General features: G+C 37.9%; 1 protein-coding gene across 4 annotated transcripts in view; it reads left to right on the plus strand.

Moving 5' to 3' along the window:
* The window catches only part of HECW1 (HECT, C2 and WW domain containing E3 ubiquitin protein ligase 1), a 455,900-nt gene that overhangs the window by 136,404 nt on the left and 296,544 nt on the right, over window positions 1-22,952 (plus strand). For all 4 annotated transcript variants that reach the window (XM_036231048.1, XM_016118948.2, XM_016118947.2 and 1 more), the window contains one exon: window positions 19,201-19,525. In XM_036231048.1, coding sequence (XP_036086941.1) covers window positions 19,237-19,525 — 289 coding nt within the window. In that variant the 5' untranslated portion in view covers window positions 19,201-19,236. The remainder of the gene's footprint in view (window positions 1-19,200; window positions 19,526-22,952) is intronic.

Raw genomic sequence — 22,952 nt, forward strand, 5'->3', positions numbered from 1 at the left:
TTATCCATTCAGCCACCCTGTGTCTTTTGATTGGTGCATTTAATTCATTTACATTTGTAGTAATTATTGAGAGGTTCCAGTCAAGATGAAAGAGTAAGTAAACACTGTGCTTGCCTCCTCTCACAACCACATCAAAATTACAACTAAACTACAGAACAACCACCATTGGGAGTTGCTTGAAGTAAGCAGAACAGAAGTCCTACAACTGTAGACATACAGAAGAAGCCATCTCAAGACTGGTAGGAGGGGTAGATGTGCAGAATGGACTGGTTCCACACTGCATGTGGCAGTTAAAAATCAGGAGGGATATCTTGGCTTCAGACATCCCCCCAGAGGAGCCAAAGGTCCTAACGCCACACTAGGCTCCCTAGCACAGAGTTTCAGTGTTAGGGTGAAAAGTCTTCACAACTTCTGGCTATGAAAACCAGTGAAAATTGTGGCTGAGTAAAATGGAGGGTGGCTGAAGTTGCAGATGTTCCTCTTAAGAGGCCCATGAGTGGACTTCCTCCCTATTGGACTTACTTACTCTGAGCTCCAGGGCAGGGACAGCAACTTGAAAAGCACCATGGTCATTCAGGATAAATAGTTGTCTGGCTTCAGGATGAGGGCGGGAGGTGCAGCTTTTCCCAGACAAAAGTGAAGGAAGAACCCATTGTTTCTTTGTTGAGCTCAACCCCCTTCCAGCATGCAGACACAGGTAGCCACCACATCTGAGTCTCCATCAACCTGGCTAACATTGGTCACCCTGCCCTGGTGATTTCCTGAAACCCCACCCCATCCAAATTGCAGGCCCACTTAAGCCACTTCCTGTGGATTTTCCATACAAACAGCCTGTCTTTACTCATGCTGCAGACTTTCCTAAGATATTTCAAAGTTCACAAAACCCAGACAAGCAGGATCTGGCCTCAGCATGTCTCATCCTCTTGCTGAGCAGCCCTAAGCGCAGCACTACCAGCAGCCATCCTCAGTTCAAAAATTGTCCCCTCAAATCACCTCTGAGCCAAACATGGGTAATGGCCATCTGCTGATTGTTTGATGACTCCTGGCAGGTGGCCCCAGGCATGGCACAGGCTGCACCCAGATCCCCTCTCAGAAGAATGTGGGTCCAGCATGCCAGGTGGCTGGCTTCAGACCTAGCTGGAGCACCACATAGGACTGCATCTGAAAATGTTACACCCAAAGGACAGACTCAGCAGGAACCAGAGTCCTCCAAAATTGAATCCTGCTCCGTAGGGTCAGCTCCTCATCAGCCAGTTCTCCCAACCAATCAGTCTGAGGGTGAGTCCCTCTCATTAATGTGCAAACAGCCACCAAAGCTCAATTATAACAGAAGGGCACACACAATTTATACAAAGAACACACCTGGAGCATCCAGCTCAGCTGACCAGAGAAGACTGCACCACTGGGCCCCACAGGACACCTACTACATAAAGCCACTCTTCTAAAACCAGGAGACATTGCAGCTCTACCTAATACATAAAAAATAAATACAGAGAGGCAGCAAAATTGGGAGACAAAGAAATATGTTCCATATACTGAGTTTATGTTTTGTTTTGTTTTGTTTATTTGTTTTGTTTTATAGATTCCACATATAAGTGAAATCATATAACATTTGTCTTTCACTGTCTTGATTTATTTCAATTAGTATAATACCCTCCAGATCTATCTATGTTTCCACAATTCATTATATATATACATGTGTACACATACACACACACACACACACACACACATCACATCTTCTTTATCCATGCATTTGTAGATGGACACATAGGTAGCTCCTATATATTGGCTACTATAAATAATGCTGCAATGAATATAAGAATTCATATATCTTTTCAAATCGGTGTTTTAGTTTTCTTCAGACAAATACCCAGAAGCAATTCCGACAGGTGTGGGATGACAACTCTTTGTGTTTTGGCATTTATTTTCCTAATGATTTCTAATGTTGATCATCTTTTCTTGTGTCTGTTGGCCAACTGTATGTCCTCTTTGGAGAAATGACTATTCAAGTCACCCATGTAAGAACATCTAAACCTTGTCAATGTCTTGAAATAGCCATCTACCACTGATATCAGTGACTTCTCATCTTAGAAAAGTTTGGTGTCCATTGTAGGTGGATGCAAGTGTCAAAAACAGAGTATAGGTCCAAAACAAACACAGACTCATGGACACAGACAGTGGATTAGTGGTTACTAGGGCTGGGTGGTGAACACACAACACAATATTTATATATTCTGTTGAATAATACACTTCAAACTTGTTTGAATTTATTTAATCACTGCCATTTTAATAATTTTTAATTTTAAAAAAGTGTGTGTCTATTTATGGTTAGGCGCTTGATAAATTCTTTCCAACGAGATTGGAGAATGTCTTTTACTTGATATTCTTTCCAAAAAAGATCTCCAAGGGCCAGTCAATGATTTCTAAAGTCTTTGGTCTCCTAGGAGTTTACCAAGTTCTCACAATTGGAAAAGGGTAGCTGGTTGGGCACAGTGGGCCCTTGCTTGTACCTAGCACTGGTTTGGGTCTGCAAGGTAGTCCTGGGTACAGTTCTTCAGAATTCTGCCAATGGTGCCAAGTAAATGTTGGAGTAAGAAGATCAAATCTGTAGAGGATTTTTATAAAAGTTTTTTGAGTCCAAACTGATGACAATTGCTGGGAAGCAAGATCTAAAATACTCCTTATTATTTTAGATCTTTTTTTTCCTCTTCTTTAAGCAGTCCTTTTTAACACCTCTGTTTTTAAAAATTTTATTTTATTATTATTTTCAAATATACAGTACATTGGTTAGCATCTATATGGTATATAAAATGATTCCCCTAATTGCTCTTTCTTTTCTCTGGCCCTTCACCTAGCCATTACATTAATGCTAACTGCATTTCCCATGCTATAATCCCAATCTCCACGATGATCTATTAACTACTAATTTGTACTTCTTTAATCCTTTACCCCTTTCTCCTAGTCCCCCATCCTCCTTCCGTCTGACTGTCACCAGGTTGCACTCTATATTTGTGCATCTGTTTTTGATTAATTCATTCTTTTTGTTCTTTAGGTTCTGCATATAAGGGAAATCCTGTGGTATTTATCTTTCTCTGTCTGACTTATTTCACTCAGCATAATAACCTCTAGGTCCATCCATGTCATTGCAAATGGTAGGATTTCATTTTTTTAATGACTAAGTAATATTCTATCATATATATGAACTGTAACTTCTTTATCCAATTGTCTGTTGATGAGCATTTAGATTACTTCCATATCTGGCTATTGTAAATTGTGCTGCCGTGAACATAGGGGTGCATAGATTTTTACAAATTATTGTTTTGTTGGGTTTTTTTTGGATAAATATCCAGCAGTACAATTGCTGAATCAAAATATATATCCATTTTTACTTTTTGAGAAACCTCCAGACTGTTTTCCATAGTGGCTGTACCAATTTGCAATCCCGACAACAGTGTATGAGAGTTCACTTTTCTCTACATTCGTGCCAACACTTGTTGTTCTTTAATTTATTGAAGATAGCTATTCTGACAGGTGCCAGGTGATAACTCATTGTGGTTTTAATTTGCATTTCTCTGATGATTAGTGACCTTGAGCATCTTTTCATATATCTATTGGTAATCTTATTTCCTCTTTGGAGAAGTATATGTCCAGGTCTTCTGCCCATTTTTCAATTGGATTGTTTGTTTTTTTGTTGTTGAGTTATATCAGTTCTTTATATATTTTGGATATTAACCTCTTATCAGATGTATCATAGGCAAATATCTTCTTCCATTCAGTTGGTTGTCTTTTTGTTTTGTTGATAGTTTCCTGCTATATAAAACTTTTTAGTTTGATGTAGTCCCATTTGTTTATTTTTTCTTTTGTTTCCCTTGCATGAGGAGATATATCCCAAAATAAATTACTGTTAGCAATTACAGAGAGTTTACTGCCTATGTTTTCTTCTAGAAGTTTTATGGTTTCAAGTCTTACATTCAATTTGAGTCTATTCTTTTTTATGGTGTAAAATGTACTCCAGTTCCTTCCTTCCTTCCTTCCTTCCTTCCTTCCTTCCTTCCTTCCTTCCTTCCTTCCTTCCATCCTTCCTTCCTTCTTTCTTTTCACATTTATCTGTCTAGTTTTCTCAACACTATTTATTAAGGAGAATGTCTTTACCCCATTGTATATTCTTGCCTCCTTTGACATATATTAAGTGAACGTATAGGCGTGTATTTACTTCAAGGCTCTCTATTTTGTTCCATTGATCAATGTATCTGTTTTCATGCCAGTACCATGCTGTTTTGATTACTGTAGCCTTGTAGTATAGTTTGATATGAGGTAGTGTGATACCTCCAACTTTGTTCTTCATTCTCAAGATTGCTGAGGCTATTTGGGGTCTTTTATGATCCCATATACATTTTAGGATTATTTTTTCTAGCTCTTTAAAAAATGACATTGATATTTTGATAGAGATTGCATTGAATGTATAGATCGCTTTGGATAGTATGGCCATTTTAACAATGTTGATTCTTTCTACCCATGAGCACAGTATATGCTTCCATTTATTTGCAAATTCTTTAATTTATTTTTTCAATGACATAATTTTTTGGGAATAGGTCTTTTACCTCTTTAGTTAATTTGGTTCCCAGCTATTTTATTGTTTTCAATGCAATCCTAAATGGGATTGTTTTCTTAATTTCTCTTTCTGAAAGTTCATCATTGATGAATAAAAATGCCACTGACTTCTGAATATTAATTTTTTATCCTACTACTTTACTGAATTCATTGATCAGTTTTAATAGTTTTTTGGTGGAAACTTTAGGGTTCTCTATGTATAGTATCATGTCTTCGGCAAATAACAAAAGTTTTACTTCTTCCTTTTCAATTCGGATACCTTTTATTTCTCTTTGTTGTCTTATTGCTGTGATTAAGATATCCAATACAGTGTTGAAGCGAAGTGGTGAAAGTGGCCATCCTTGTCTTGTTCCTGATCTTAAGGAAAACTCTTTAGCCTTTCTCCATTGAGTGTGATGTTAGCTGTAGGTTTGTAACATGTCTTGTAATACTGCTTTGGTGGTGATGAACTCCTTTAGCTTTATCTTGTCTAGAATGATTTGCTTTAATTTTTGTGTATTTAAAAAGTACATTATTTTTTACACTCAAACTCCCAACTCTGGACTTCTTCATGTACTTGGAATTTGTAGAATCTGGCTTATCCTGTCTTCATGCCCAGGAAAGGCTGTGGCAGTGTCTACAACAGTGGAGGGAGGGAGGCTCCTGGTTTTTACAAGACACATCCCCAAATGTTCAACTCTGGGGTCAATAGCACAGCTATAGATGCCCTTGGGATGATTTGAACTGAAGATGTGGTAGGGCATGGTAGTCACCCTATTCTGCTACTGGTGCTCTCAGAAAGTTCAGACTTTCCCATACTGCTTCTGCCTGTCCTTGTTTAGATTTATGGTCCCTTTGCACCATTTTGAATTGATAAATGAGGTCACATGTGAACTAAGTCTGGTGAGTCCATTTAGAAACAAACTTGCAAGATTTGCAAGACGTTGCAGCTTTCAGGGTATACTTGGCCACTTCAATAGCTCTGCTCCTGGATGGGAATGGCTTCCTCTGTCTTGCACTTGCCCAAATCTGACCCACACCTTAAAGGTACTTAATATGCAATTGTTGGAATATCCTAATGGCCATATACTCTTTGCAGCTTTTTATGACAACCACCCATTAGAGACAACAATGTCCCCACTCTGAGTGCTTGCATGCTTGCCAGAACCAAACTGAGCTGGTGTCTGTTAAAATAGAGTTGTTCCATGCCAGCCTACCGAATTAGAATCTCCAGAAAAGAGGGCCATTTGTTTTATTTTTAATTTTGTCTCATTTCATGCATTTAGCTTTTCTTGCCTTATATAAATAAGGATTATAACCTTAACAGCAGCTAGCCCAAATCTTTGCAAAGAGTAAGTATTTAATGGATGTTTGTTAAGTTAAATTGAATTATATATAATCAAAACAAGGCCACATATCAGTGCTTGCATTTGAGTCCTTGCCAAAATGTCACAGTTAATTTTGTTTGGTTGATTATTTCTAACACTTTCTAATCAACGGATAGAAACCTATTAATTATAGAGATTGCTTTTTGTCATCTTTCAGATTGCTTTTGTACTCTGCCAAGTAGAAACTATGTGGAACCTGTCTCCCCTTTAATGTAAGTGGCCAGTATTCTATAGGGATAGTGCTCAGAGTGGCAGCCAAGAGAGATAGTTTAGGTACACTCAGAAGGAGTCAGTCACCAAAATGTTTTGCAGGGCTTTCCAGTCACCAGTCCTAGAAAGAATCTTTCATGTCTCTTCTTCCCCTGTAGTTGAAATGAAAATTGCTATCTAGATTTTGATGGACATTCTAAGACTGTAAAGTTTTCCTTTAGTTGTATGAAATCATTGCATTAGGGCTGGCTCTAAGGATTCTTCTTTTGTGCATTGATAATAAGCCAATTAAAACATATATAGTGGAGTCATTGGAAAACAGTGATGAAGCAATTTAACCAAAAAAACCTAAATTAAATAGAACTTAACACATCTGTCCTGGTTCCTTTATGTTCTGGTTGGGCATGCACCAAGAATATCTACCCCACACTTACTCTGCATTTGTGTAGAGTAATAGAGTATGTAAGACTCTATTGAGTATCTTGGGCTATTATTAACTTTTCACATGAGCATGTCCTGGCTTTCCAGGGTTGATGCCGTAGCTTATACTTCAGTTCATTTTATAGTGTTTGACACATGTTTTTGTTGGCTGAATGAATAAATAAATGAAAATTGTCTAGGAAATTCACCATTAGTAGTGCAAAGCCATTCTGACATGTGGCTCTAATGACCTTTGAATAATATCAATAAAGCAAGAGAAAGATGCTGGTCTCTGACTGTGGGTCATAATTGAGGCACTGACATGGAATGCTCCATCTTCCCAGTACTGGTAAAAATTAGATTTGTCCTCCACAAAGAGCAAAGCTAAGGTCATGAAAATGTTTGCAGTTAATACTCGTTAGCATGTATCTGTGAGTCTTGCTTCCTCAGAACTAACATTTCATCTTAAACAGCCTTTCAAAAACCCAAATTACTTTATTTTCTCATTTTTTTTTTTTTTGGTTACTACCATTATCTCCTGGGGTTTTGCAAAAGCCTAACAAGCAGTTTGAACGGCAATCCAGGTATCTCATTGTGATGACAGAGTTCTTCGTCGCTACCACTCCAGAAGGTGAGGGCTGTGTCTGCTGCTTCTCATACCCATGACTCCTCTTATAGCTATCAATCTCTGAAAGAATACAAAACTTTAACCTCTGATATTTTCTGCTTGCAAAATAAAACAGAAAATTAGAAATTTTATCTAAATAATTAATTCAAGCCTCTAATGAAAAAAATTTTTTCTAAAATACCCAGATCATTAAACTTCTGAAATTCTATTTGTCTGGGAGTAGGTAGCTTGTCTTTTAACTAATTTAAATGGCAGCGAGTACCCTTAAATATATTACCATATCATTGAGATCTATGACTGACTTAAAGGAGTGAAAAATGTCTTGGCCAGATGATAATTATCTAGTTTGCCTTATGGTGATTGCTATAGACATTTAAATTAACTTGTATTTTTATTGTATTTAATGTAAACCTATACTATGCTATTGAAAAAAGATTTTTTTGTGGCTGAGGATTAAGGGAGAAGCATTAGGATTTGTAACTTCACTGTGGTAGCTACATCCTTTTTGCATTATAGACAAGCTCAGGTGATGGTCCCAGGTGTCCAAGCAAAAAAGACAATGAGAAAACCATTTCCTTGTTCTAGTCTGTAAAACTGCAAATACTGTCTAAAATCCCAAGCAGACTGTAGCTTTTGTTCATAAGAACAAAGCCACCAACCTGCTTCCATTGATTGCACCTTCTCTTTAGTTCTGAAAAACCAAAAAGATTTCAGAAGAGGATTTTGTGGAAGATGTTGGAGAATTTCAGTGACAAGTGTCATGTAAGCATGTTTAAGTGTTTTTTTTTTTTTCCTCTTTGTGATTTTGTAGAACCAAGCAAGACATTGCACCTAGGCGGTTCTACATTTGGGAAGTCTTCTTGGCAGCCAGATGTCTGAATAACCACAGCCTGAATGCTCACTCCTAATTCACTTTAGTCATAATCTTAGTGATGATTTCCCCAATGCCATTAGAGCTAAATAACGAATCCTGTTCTGTTTTCAAAATAGAACACTCCCTTCCTTTTACCATTTCCATGAATAACTGATAATAGAGTAACTGGGCACCTACCTAGGTCACCTGATTTACTCGTTTTAATTATGGGGATATCTTGATGTTATTGGAATTTTCCACAAGGGACTCACACTAATAGATACTTGTCCATTGCACTATGATTTACTTAAAAAATAACACTTTATCTCTGGTCTTGCATCATTTTTCTCTTTAGTATGTGTTAAAAGTTTGATGGAGATACTATGGGTTGATTTTTATCTTTATCATTTTAACTGTTACAATAATTTTCTCTTAAATCACTGAAAATTAGCCTAATTTTATTTTAATAGCAACAGTTCCATTTATTTCCTCCTCTTCCAACAGATATTTCTATAATTAAACCATCTGTGTTGGTGCTCATAGTATAGCCTGGGTGCAACCTGATATGGCTAAGAGAATTAGTGACGTCTAGAATTGGAACTGAGTGAAAGAGGCTAGAAATATCTCAGGAGTGGGCATAGCGATAAGAGAGAAGGAAGTTGGGGGAGAAAAAAATCTATTACCTATAACCACATCTGAGATGTAAACTGGTTTTGTCACTTCTCAGGGGAAGTAGAGAAATAGATACAAAACAGAAAGGCAAGAGAGACCAGAATTTATATTGCCAAGTGCTATTTATGTTTTACTCTTCAACACTGCTCTAAGTTGCCTTCAAAAATGGCCCAAGTATTAACATTGAATTTATATCAGATATGGATGTGTTCACCTGGGGCATTTATTATCAGACAGAAAGTGTTACTGCTGCTGGTTCAGTTCTGTATACGGATAGTGGATAATTATGGTTCCTGTTCTTAATAATGGCACCTTTGTTAGAGGTGCAGTCCAAGATGGTGTCTTTCTCTGTCCTGATAGATAATATGAAAAAGCAAAGCTGACTGTAGCTGACGACTTCCCATGCTACTTAAGTGAGAGCTTTGCCATATCTATCTGTCCACCCTAGTTCTTTGGCAGAAATATTGTCAAGTTGTTCCTGAAGGAAGATGTTCAGCAGTATAGCATTTGTGAAAGCACAGTGTAGGTGAGCCCGCCACTAGATCTCTCCCCATCTTCAAAGAACTTAGTCTCCCCAACCCCACAAAAATGCCTTTCTCCTTACCTTGGCACATGTGGCCTTTAAATTAATCTTGTTTCTGCTCAAGCTTCATCCCTCCCTGCTGCTCCTGCCCCACGCATCCTCTGCTTCAGACACATTGGTCCTCCTCTTGTCCCCTGAACATGTATGGGCAGTCTTTACAACTTTCATGCCTTTGTCTATGTTCCCTCTGCCTAACATACAACTTTCCCACTTCTTCCTAAAATTTCAGACAAAAGTAAGTAGTTATTTTCCTATCCTTTAAATCCCTTTAACTTGTTTGAAATTAGTGACCCTTGAATGATATGGAGGTTAGGGGTAATAACCCCTGTGCATATAACTTTTGAATCTACAGTCAGCCCTTTGCATCTGTGAATTAAACCAACTGCAGATTGACAGTATTTTCAACCTGTGGTTGGGAATCTACAGTTGGGAATGGAAAATACTGTCTTTCATCCATATTTCACAGAGGCAAATTCACAGATATAAAGGGCCAATTGTATTTATTGGAAAAACTTCGCACATAAGTGGACTCATGCAGTTCAAATCCATATTGTTCAAGGGTTAACTGTATTTGTTTACATATCTTTCTTACCAATGGATAGTATCTAGCCAACACAGTACATGCTTCATCCCTATCATGGTACAGATCACATTGTACATAATCATAGTACATAGCTCCAGTACACCATTGGCAGTATTATTATTTTGCTATACAATGGTGAAGGATAGCCTTTGTACTGCATTATATGGTAAGATAAAATTACAAATTCAATATTGCCGGAGCCAGCTGGCTAAAGTCGATCAGTACCTGAAAGAGGTGGGTGGAAGCCTAAGAAAAAAGAAGAAGATAGGAAAGCTCTTCGGGAGGGCATACAGTCACTGCTGCAGCCCCGAGTTTATTTATCACAGCCTTTATATAAGTTTTTGGATACAAGAGCAAAGCACAGGGTACAATATAGTAAAGCACAAGGAACAATAGTAAGGTACAGAGTACAATGGCAAAGCACAATGTACATTACCATAGGAATGCTGACATTTACATAAGTTCCTATTCTTTTCTGGGCTGTAAAACATTCTGCTATCTTAAGGAGATTTCTTTAGGAGGCAAACCTCCCCTCCAGGGTCAGTAATGTTTAACTCCACACCCTGCTTCCTAGAACCTTTGTTTAAGCAGTCTCAGCAGCAGCAGCAACTGCTTCATGGCTATCAGCTACGTGACTTCTTCAGTGTCTCTTAATGGCTCCTGACACAATATGTTCCACAAAGTCAGTTTCATTTACTCCATATTGATATGTGTTGGTCGACCTTTGCAAATGAAGGCTGCGAAGATACTGAAGTTTATTTTTCTTTATTAGTTCTGAGGAGTGAAGTATGCTGAGACACATGCTATTAAGTGATGCAAAATCCCATAATAACAAAATTAAACATGAGTATGGTTTGCCTTAGAATGCACTGGCTGCATGATGCCTGACACTGTTGTATTCTTGAATGAATGCAATGGCCATAAGGTCCCAGTGAAAACAGGCTACATGTGGTGCCATCTGTGGTCTCCATGACTGTACCTTCAGATTCCTCTTTATTTAGACACAACTTCAAAGACCTAGGCCATACCTTGTTTCTTGACCTTTTCTCCTCCCACAGTGAAACTTAAGGACTACATTGCAGATGGCGCTGTGGGTTTAGATTTAAAGGACCATTTGGCTTATGAAGCTTGCCCCTTGCTCTCCTCATTGCTGCAGGGTGAACAGATTGTATTATTCCTCAAATCAAAAATCTTCTGTGGTTACCATTCCCCCAAAAAGGGAGGTCCTATGATTTGACATGTCATGGGAGACTTTCCTCCCACACTTCCAGCTATCCCTTTTGACAATCCCTGGCCGGCAGCTGGGAGTTCTGCTGATCTGGAAGAACACTATGTTTTTCTGTAAAGCTGGAGTTCCTTTTGCTCATATTGGATTTCCCTCTGCCCTTGCCCTGCTGGTGACCTTCTTACTCCTCCTTCCAAATATGGCATCACTATTTCCCCACCTGGAAAGGCATTCCCAGCATCTCTCTCTCTTACAGGAGACCTTGTCCACTTTTCCTGTCATTGTCTTTATCATTGTGTCAAAGTTAACTGCTTAAATGTCTGTCTCTAGCACAACACTCTGTGAGGGAAGAAGTACTGTTAAGTTCACCTCTGTATCCATGCTCAAAACTTAGCACAGTGTAGACACTACTAAGTACATACTAAGTACTCAGTAAACATTTACTCATTGAATGGGCTAAAGGAAAAAGAAAACTAAAAATGGTTTACTTAAAAACTTCAGCCAACTATACTGGCTTCAACCTTCCAGGGCATGTAAGAATTTATAAAAGAGCATCTACACAGAACCCCAAACCTCCACAACAAATAAGAATGTATTTGAGCATTAACTCCTACTGAAATGTGCTTTATAGAACTATAATCATTGCCTATCCACATTGCTTATTAGCTGGGAAATTTTAATAGGATCATGACAGAGGAGGGAAATACACTGTGTCTCACATTCTCCAAAAGCCTGATGTTACTTCCTAAGAGAGGCAAGCCACTGGGAGCTTGGGTTCCAGTCATGACTCCTCTTGCTTTCCATGTTCACAACAGGGAGCTGCCCTTCCTGGTCCTTCAGCTCTGTAGTGAAGAGTAGGAGCTGGTGGTCAGGATATTTCTCACAGCTTCTCAGTGCTGGAAGCTAAGAGGAGGATGCTGGCACCATGCAGCCATTCTTCTTGCTTCTGTTTCCACCAGGTGGCTACAGAGTGGTCAGCAGGGTCCCTGGAGCTTGAGTGCCGTGACCTGGCTGGAGCATCACTGTGGTCATGGGAGATAAAACACATATGTTACTCCTGAGTGTGTCAGAAGGAACTTTTCAAATTTCAATTGTGGTGTAACTCCCTTGAGGAAAAAACAGATTTGTCTAATATTGAAAAGAAAAAAAAAAAAACAGAAAACTTTTCACATCTGTGCACTCACATTCATTCTCAGTCTCTCTGTCTTTGCCTCTCCCTCAGACACTCTCTTTCTCTCATACAACCACACACACACACACACACACACACACACACACACACACACACAGAGGCATATTACTTTGAATGACTTTTCCTTCTTTCCTTTCTATGTAAATCAGAAGGAGATGCTAGGAAGATCAGAAATATGGGAAGGCACTTTTTGTCTCCTACATCCTTCTCTCTTCTCACCCATGGCCCCCCTGCCCATTTTCCTGGCCATACAAACTGCCCAATTTTCAACAACTTCATTCTTGAGTTGCACCAAGAAATTCCAAACTTAACCAAAGTGGCAAAAGGTACATACCAAATAAAGAATGGCCAGACCACCCCTCTTAAGTATGAGGAGAAAGGATGGCATCTGACAACAAGGAGCAAAGTCTTCCTTCCCTCTGCTATCATCAGTGGGGTTGCAGAGGAAGAGTGGGAGCTATTCCTTAAACCTATTGTTGGATTATTTTCACAAGTGATAGCTTTATGTGTTCCTAAAATAGTGTGTTTGTCCATTTAACAAGTCCTTTTTTTTTTTTTTTTTTTACATTATAACTTCATTTATGGATATTCCCTGGCTTGGCTCAATTTGCTTATTAAAGTTTTCTCTGCCTAATGTTCTCTTTCAGATGACAATGTGTAGGATTCTACTTCTTCTTCAAAGAAAAGTAGCACATACAATTCAGTTTATGTAATTCTGCAACATTTTCTGCATAATAGCCAACATACAAAAAAGCTTTTCAAAACATGGCTTTAAAGCACAGTTTTGAAGCACAAGTTTGAGGATGGGTGCTGAGAAGCTAAAGTGTAGGATAGAGATGGTAGTATTATAGTCACCTTTCCTTTCCCTGAGGTGTTCGGCCATCTGATGGGTTAAGGCCACCTCAGTTCCTCATACCCACCTCTGACACATGACCTTAATCGCACACAATTTTTTCAAAGCAGACATATGAATGTACAGGCAGGACTCAGATCTCAAGAAGTAGAACAAAAGAGGACCCAGGGTCAGTATTTAATCTTTCCTCAATTCGCCCTTCTTACCAGTGTCATTCAGAAACCAGTAACTTAGGGGATTTGGGGTACCAAGTCTTGTGTTTTACACAAAATAGGCACTGAGAAGTGTTCCTGAGCTCCAGAAGGAGAACAGCATCTCATGGCTCTGAGACATAGGAGGCAGATGTGCCCAACCCACATCACCCATGCATTCATCATTCATTCAACAAAACATTTACAGAGCATCCGCTACATTCTAGTTAGGCACTACTGTAGCAGGGAATTCAGACCTAAAGGAGTTAGGCAACAAGTGTGTTGCAGTTGCAGATAGAACATGTTAGTTAGGCTCTGGTTTATCTGCTCCGAGGCCAGAGGGAGATGAAAAATTGAGAACAGGCTCTGAGTTGAGAGCAGAAAGTTTGAGACATAAGGGCAGAATAAGCCAAGGGGACTTTTGAAAGTGGTCAAGGACAACACAGTTAAACATATTCATTCAGTTCTTAGTAGACTCTCTTTATGTTATGACCTTGGCTTTTGTCAAAGCTTGTACAAGCAATCAGCTACTATATTCATGATATACCAAAAAAAAATTCTTTTAATATATTGTTCCACGTCATGAGGTGTTCCCTACATACAGTCTAAAATGAAAGATTTTATTAAGAATATAGAGGGAGGAAAAAATCATGAATACTGTATTTTCCTTTATCCTCTTGGTGCCAAAAAGCTTGGAGAAATATCTGGATCTCAGTTACTGCAACTCTATGTGCCCATGTTAAAATTTAGAGAGAGTACTTAAGAGTAGATAAAAGTGCCCGCTTCTAATTACACTGAATAGCCTCAAATCACCATTTCCTGCTGCAAGAGGTGTGATCTTGGAAATGTTCATTAACAGTTCTGAGCTATGTTTCTCACCAAAACGGGAATAACGATATTTGACAGGGTTTTAATGAAATAATATGTTAAGTACCTTTCATAGAGTAAATGCTCATAATGAATATTAACCTGTTTCTTGTTGTTACTTCCTGTTTTCTATCTGTTTTTCTAATTCCTTATTTCTTTGTATATTTCTTTTGTTGTAAATTTGATCAAATACATTGTAGAAAGAGATGTTATGCATAACTTTTTAAAAAGTTTTATCATCTGCTGATGGCATAACTAGAGCTAAGTACAGGATAATAAAAGTTTCAGGCATCTATGTGCTCAAAATAAAATCTGTTCATGACCTCAAAAATTATTATGCTCTTTCTTCCAACTAAATAATGCCAGTTTCTATACCCTTGTATTGCTGTAGAGTCACAGTTCCAAGGTAAGAGGTAAGAGACTCTGGCAATTGCAAGAAAATGTGGGGCGCCCTAAGCAATTGAGATATAGCTCTTTATTCCAGAAATGGTACAGCCCACCTCAAAGGGAGACAGTGTTATCCTGCAAGGGCATGACACACCTCCGCATGGTGGCAGCACCTTTTATACATAGGTTAAACAATAGTGGTACACTGCCAGATGATGGGAACCTGAGCACTCATACCGGGCACATGGTTACATAAGGGGAGAAGTGCTGAGTTTCTTTTGCTTTGTGTTAGCTATGGGTGTGGGAGGGAGCCTGACTGCCGTTATCTTTTTTTTCTCCTCACAAACCTCATCTTGAATACTTTAACAGTTTCCTTCATGGTCTGATTTCACTAATAGTTTTTGATTTCTTAGTGTAGGGGCAATTTTTAAAAATCATTTTCTCTATTATAGATATGCCTTTGTTTCCTTTCTTTTCATTTCTGGCACTCACACTCAGCTCTATATTGCAAAACCAAAAACCTATTAATGATCTTGTCAGTTAGAAATTGACAGCAGAATCATTTGTCTCTCTGTGTTCTTCAAAATAAAAATAATGCATAATATAATATATTCCTTTCCTAGAAGATATTTTTTGCTTTTATGATTTTAAGATTTTATCTCTTTACAGTTTTTGTTAACATACTGTGTTGAAAAAGAATATTTTGAAACATTAAACACAGAAGTCCTGTGTCAAGATTTTTTAGAAAATCCAACGATGTATCACTTAATCTAAAACATTTCAAAAATTACGATTATTTAAGTTGGAAAGAAAAACAAATAAATAAAACATCATTGTTGGATCCTCTGCTACAGATAGGAAACAAGCCAGCAAATGCAATTTTACTTTCTGTGAAGTATGGTACAATGTGATCAGATATTTTCAGTGGACCTACTTTTTCTCACAGGTCAATTAAAATTTATGCTTAACATAGTCCTAACTAGGGACCCTTGATTACAACTAATTATTAGGAAAATGTTACTATTACAATATTACTAAAACTTTTACTAACATCCTCAGAATTTTCTTATTAGTGTTATATTGGCTATCACAAATGTAAGCGGAGATAATGGGCACTTGAATTATTTGATGGGATAGAGAAACAGCTGGGAGCAATTTAATGATACCAGTTAACTTTCTCCTCAGAGAATGGGGAGCCACTTCACTTTGCAGAGAGGAAGGAGAAGCATGGTTTCTGTAAATCAGATTTGCCTCAGAGATTAGGAAGAATCGGGAGGTTGTTAAATATTAGAGTCATTGTCTAAGAAGAGAGGGTTGTTTATCCAAAGCTATTTAAAAACAGGACAGATCCTCATCTATCGCCCATGGTTCAGGTGTGAAGGGAGAATGATTAAACTGCTTCTATCAGCAGATTAATCTATGGTGTAAACTAGAACACTTGTGAATGCCTGGGGGCAACATGGCCACAAAGGAATTGCTGGTCAGGAATCAACTATCTATTTACTCGCTGCATTCAAGAAGCAGCTGTTGTGAGTCTTTAATAGTAACACCCCTTGGAATGTGGTGAATATAGTTTCATGTTACCTTTTTCTCACATAACTTTGTGTCTCCATATTTTCATTTCTCTCTGCACCATTTACTACTAACTTACCATGTTTTTCTGTATTTTATCTACTTCTAATAGCCACCTTAAACCCTTTTTAGAAAAAGAAGGGGCATAATTGAATAAAATAAATTATATTAATTAAAGCTTTGAGGGCTTTTTTAATGCTAGTAGTTCTGCCAGGTCCAGGGCCATATAAAAGATCAGGGAACACTAGCCTCGAGGTCTTCACAGCATAGAGGTGAGCATGTACAGGACAACTAGCAATAACACAATAAAAATCTTTATAGGGGAATGGGACTCCTGTGGGATCACGGAGCAGAAAGGCCCATTCTCTTGAGAACAGGAAAGGATGCAAGGAAAGTTCACAACAGGGTTGGTGGTAAAGCATAATTTCAAAATATGAATCCTGTGTACAAATATAAATGGGGAGGATGTGGGCATAGATGGGGTGGGGGACCAGTAGAGCATGGTTTTCAAGGAACAGCTTGAGGCTGCCCTTTTTATTCCAGGCAAATGTCACTATTTCATCCTAGTAAATTACTGACAATATCTCCCTTAACTAATTATTCTTACCATGTGGCCAAAGATCACTGATGTGGTTTGACAAATAGTTTCAGGAGTGCTAAATGATTTCCAGGGAAATCTGTTAAAAAAATACCACAGCAGAAATATCTTCAACAGAAGAAAAGCACTCTTTAATCTTTTTTTGAGGCCCTAACTGACAGTACATGGATAAGAATCTCTCTCTCATTCTCTCATTCAACATCAATGCAAGCATTTCCTACTCAAGCACAAACCTTACAAATAAAGGGAGCCCTCTGCAAAAAAATAATAGTGTATAGGGCATCATTAGCAATACACTAGACTGTTTAACATTTGAAATTTTAATTTTGTAAGGCACAGTAGAGGGCCAAGACTACTTCAGAATGATCCTCAGTATGAGGGCTCTGGTGATGATGTGAGGGGACACTTGGCCAGTGAATGAGCCTGGCTAACTGCCCAGGACCTACATTTCAGTGAGGCTTTCTTACTAAAGTGATACTAGTAGAATTTTAGTAGCAGATTTTTATTTATTGAGCACTCACTTTGATAAGAGCTTAATTTGCCTTCTCTCATTAAATTCTGACAACCCATTTATAGATCAGGAAACTGAGGTCTAGAAAGGTTATATAAGTTTCGTAGGGAGTCACATCTTAGAAGGTGATTGATGCTTCAGTTAACTTGAATATAGTTTGGTCTAACTCATATACTTGACTTTATCTTTTAATTCCAAGTAGCTTTTAATCTCCATAATAATATTGTAAGACATTATCACTCCTTGCAAAGTATATGCAAGCTGAAGAAGTGTTCTCTAACGGCAGTCTTTATTTATTTATTTTTTTGGAGATTTTACATAGATCTCTGAACAAAGTGCCCAGGACACTGGTCAGGTTACAGAGATCCTCTCTGAACTTCCCAGAAGAGCCAGGGTGATTGTGAGGTGGGTGGATTATTAATGCTTTTTGGGCTTAGGGCTTTACCTATGTTCCTTAGAGAAGGACTGGTTTCCAGGCAACACCATGGTCCATCTGTTTTCAAAATGCAGTGACAGGCATATTTTTAAAATAAGACATATGGTACCAGTAGTGTACTGAGATGCTTTCTGAAGTCTGGCTTTTCTGCCTATAGTAATCCCATGGTTACTGCCAGTGAGGTCAGAGTAATTCCTAACAAGAAACTCAAATGATGAATGAAAATACAGGTTACACAATCATGAAGGACTGAGACTCAGAATGAAAACACTGGGCTTTATTCAGGTTAATGGACTTTTTACAAGTGCCCTGGTCCTGGAAGATTGAAAAAGTACAAGCCTAAATTACTGCTAAATAGACTTATATAATCTAGAGTAGACTGGTGCTGGGGTCTGGTGTTTATGACTGGGAAACAAAAAGTCAGTAACTTGCATTCAATTGATGTGTATAAGTTATAGTCCCTGGTATCCAACTTTATGATTCAATACATTTTTAGGCTTTGATTTTCTCTTCTTGAAAATAAAATGCTATTAGCTGTAGAATAGTCTATACTTTTACAGCTAAGAATCCCCAAAACATACATCTAAATCCCAATTTTAGTATACTTTGATAAAGCCAGAATCACCCTTGCTCATTTCAAAAAACTAATCCTTTGTGCAAGTTTTATATAATGCCCTGTATTTTAAATACTATCTGTATCCAAAACAATCAAGATATTGCTCTGCATCAGCTCAGTTCATTTTAAGTGCTCAGTGTCGTAAACAATAAAAAAATGCCTTTTAAATTCTCATTAGAGGCAATGTTTTTTACAATAACATTGTCTCTGAGGGAGACATAGTCCTTTGAGATTAGATTTTATTGAAAATGGTGCTTGAAGAATATTGTGAGGATATCTGAGGCTGTTAATAGTAATTTCAGATGTCCCAGAGACATTCTGTAGAGTGAAAGAGTGCAAATAGAGGAGGAATCACCACCTCACCCAGCAGGGATCACTTCTGATTCGGAGCTATGTGTAAGGTCTTGAATGCTGTAGGGATCACTAAAATATTTAATGATAATAACCATCACTTACCCTAAATAAAGATAAAATTGGATTCAATTGTATTGATACTGGAGAACTCAATAGATTTCACTTTGGGGGCAATCACACCCTCAGGACCGTTCTGTACACATACAGGCTTTCTAATACCAAGCAGGCTCGAGGTAGCTGGGAGAGGTAGGATAGCAAAGCTGGAGATGCATGGCTCCTTGATGAGCTCATAATTTCATTACTGCCTTTTCTGTGTGAACCCAGAGCCACAGCACGTGTTTCAAATCTTTCTAGGGAGCTTCTCACTTGCTCACTCCTTTCTCTATGCACATTCTTCATTTCCTATGAAGTTAGTGACATTATAGCTAGCATCTCCCACCCCTGCTGATTGTCTGTTTTCTCCCGCAGAATCTGTACCAGAACAGGTTTTTAGGCCTGGCTGCCATGGCATCTCCATCTAGAAACTCCCAGAACCGACGCCGCTGCAAGGAGCCTCTCCGTCACAGCTACAACCCCAGCCAGTTCCACAGCATGGCCATCAGGACAGGCTCCCATGGCACTGTCACCATCCCCCGCTCTACCAGTGACACAGACCTGGTCACCTCAGACAGCCGCTCCACTCTCATGGTCAGCAGCTCTTACTACTCCATAGGGCACTCGCAGGACCTGGTTATTCACTGGGATATAAAGGAGGAAGTGGATGCTGGAGACTGGATTGGAATGTATCTCATTGGTGAGTAGAATAGCACTTAGACCAGCTAACAGTGTGCCACAAATATTATGGTCTTAAAAATGTGGTTTGGGCATTCGACAAGTATACTGATCATAATTCACTCTTATATATGCTTTAATATTTCAACAAACTCTATAATTTAATTAAAATGCACAATTTGCAATCAAATGTGTTATTCACCAAATTTTATCACACTGAAGACCACACACTAAGGCTTCTGTTGGTGTCTCTATTCAATGGAAGAAAATCATAAAATAGTAGGGTGAAGAGTGGTTAAACACAAACATCATTACCGTTTGCACGTCTATGTAGAGTTAATTTCACTGTCGTTTTTAATATGATTATAGGGCCCTTTTCACTCGCTCTTTCAACATTCTTACTGCTTTGTGTTACTTCTTTCACTATGGACAGTAAACACAAGCATACCACAGGCTAAGGAATAGTATGATGACTAAAAGGAAAATGACTGCATAGGTTCATGGTGCTGGAGAACATGAATCTCATAAAATTGAAATTATGAAATTAAAGATATATGAAAAACATATTTCATCTATTTTCCATGATAGAATCAGGTGTGGTGAAAATTGACGCAATTACACTGCAAATGAGCAAATAAAGGGGGACCACTAGAGTCAGGCATCAAGTTCAACAGAGGCCAGACCTTCTGTATTCAGTCTGTGCAATAAAACATTTATACATTTGGAAATGCAATTCTAAATTTAACATCATTGAGTATCACAGAAACTAATGATTGTTATGAGTATTTTACAACTGGGACTGTTTTCATGATAAAATACAGGGCATCTGATCTGAATAACTTTTAAGAAAATATTTTTGGCTCTCTTTAAGGTTTTGAAATCAGTTTTGTTAGTGTATTTATAATACACATATTATTATAAAGATGGAGAAACATAATTTTTGAGATTTTTACAAACAGCGATTAAATAGCTAAATTGGACTACCAAACAGGAAAATTTAATTTCCTTTAAAAATAGTTCTTGAATAAAAGTGTTTGGGTACCATTGATCTACTACAGAGCTTACAAAATAATAGTTTGCCAAGCATATTTTGTTCAGTCCACATTGTTTTAAATCTGATTGGTTATCACACCTAAAAATGTAGAGTTTTCACATGAATATCTTAATTCCAACCTTCCTTCACAAAAGCCTTCAGTTTGGTAGACTGGGCTTGTAAATGTATATGGCTCAGGTCAATGGAGTTAAGAATTACCTTACCCCTTTAGACTGGCCTACATTCTTCAGTTTTGCCATAGTCCTCCTCCTACCTATCCCTATTTTAATTATAAATGTTACTTATTTACAACCTTAAGCAATTAGAGTTTTGGCCTGAGATCTAGTTTTGAATCAATTCTTTATAGATGTACCTTTCTGCAGTGGTGAGTGTCAATGTCATCCATTCCCCAGGTCAGATAATAGCTAGAAAAGGAGCATGAGGAGGACGGAAGTAGGCACCTGAAGGACATTCATCCACGGTGATGAAATGGTTGAACCTGGAGCTCAGCCCTACATCTGGGACAGGGATATAGACTTGGGGTAACTGGTACCTTGAGAGTAGATAAGGTTGCTTGTGGATTGTGTAGAAAGAGTACACCAGGAAACTGTCAAAGAGAGAGGCAGAAAAGGAACTCAAAAAAGAAGATGCAGAATGTTGGAGAGGTGGAACAAAAACTGGGAGCCTACAAAGAAGATGAGAGAGGAAGGAAGGGTGGTCAGCAGTATTATCATGAAACTCCATGAATGAATAGGATCTGGTGTTAATATGACATTTTTACTGAGACAAAAGTAAATACAGCTCATCATCTTATCATCATCTTATTATCTGAATTTGACAGTTTGTTATTCTCATGGTAGCCACACATAGATAACTGTGAAGTTATTTGATGCAAAATGACAACACTTGGGTAGCATAACATTTCAAAAATAATTTCCCAATCCAAAATTATCTGTGAATCTTAAAAGTTCATAATTCATAGGTCTTTTGTAACCTATCTGTCAGATTTGCAATGCCTTGCCAAAAATCAGATCAGAGAAGTAGTGATTTTATCTAATTTCATAAATTTGAAATTATGAAATTAATTTTAGAGGTGGTGATTTCATCTAATCTGTTATTTCACAACTTAGGAAATACCAGTTCAATGTCTCCCAAGGCCATATAGCTGCCTACTTTCTGGCAGCAGACCCTATAATGACCATTGGAACATCTCTTCACATTTCAGTGTAATATCAGATATGGGCCATTCCACATCATTGGACAACCTAAATGTCCATGTGAGCCCAGGTGTGTGATGTTTTCAGCTCTAAACTTTAGAGCTCTCCAGGCAAACATCACTTTTCTTCTCCCATAGAGAGTGAGATATATATAGGGGCATGTGTGGCCTTACACACTGACACTGTCGCCAATTCATCAATGATGTCCTTAGCCAGGAATCCAGTGATTGTATAATAATAGTAGTTTTATCATTATTATAACAGTGAAATTGCATTTGTTTGCCATCATTTACGGAGTGCTTTGTGAACTATATGAGAGCGATGAAGGGTTCTCTCTCCTAGCAGCATAGAATAGGAAATGATCATGTGGTTTCAGTGACAACTTTACTTGGTTTTGTCCCACTGGCCAATTGTCATCAGAGCTGTCATCAGAGCTTTGGGTTTCTTATCTCCAAATTGGAGAGGAAAAAAATAACAATGTCCTTCTCAGGATCGTTGAGCAGAATTAATGAGATCCTGTGTGTTTACTGCCTGTTGAGCAATACATTGTGTCTTGATTTAATTTGTCAGGTAGCTCTGTTCTCACGATACATCATGGCAAATTTTCATCATTGCCAGGCTTCATTCATCCTGGCTTGACTGTTAGTGTGTACTCAATTGTTTTAATTATACATTATAGACAAAAGCTTTTTACCAAACCAATAAGGACCCGGAAAGATATTTAAAATGCCAGTAAATAGACACAAGCTTATGATTTGTTTTTTTAAAAAAAGTAAATAGAGGAAAATTAGCTAGAAATCAGTATTTTCAGGAAACACTTTTGAAATTATTTATTCAGTAATGCCTATTCGACTTTGACAAGTGAAATCTAAGTGTTTATGAGTCCCGTACTTATGGTTAAAGATTCAGCAATGCCCATAGCTTACCTACACTAAGGGAACAGTATAATATAATTGTGTTAGGATACATAAATTGAAGAATACAATTAATATCTCTGATCATTAGAATGCTAAATTAATAAGAACTTATCTATTCAAGTATTTTTGATCTCTTCATTTCACATTCCAATATTAATGTAAAATTTAATATATTAAAATTCTCTTCAGGATTATAAATTTTTAAAAACAGCCATTCCTTTGACTCTGTTGGGAAACAGACCTTATCAAAATGGCCTAAACATGAAATATTCAATTAGAAAC

This window comes from Rousettus aegyptiacus, unplaced genomic scaffold (genome assembly GCF_014176215.1).
Source record: "Rousettus aegyptiacus isolate mRouAeg1 unplaced genomic scaffold, mRouAeg1.p scaffold_m13_p_13, whole genome shotgun sequence".
NCBI lineage: Eukaryota > Metazoa > Chordata > Mammalia > Chiroptera > Pteropodidae > Rousettus > Rousettus aegyptiacus.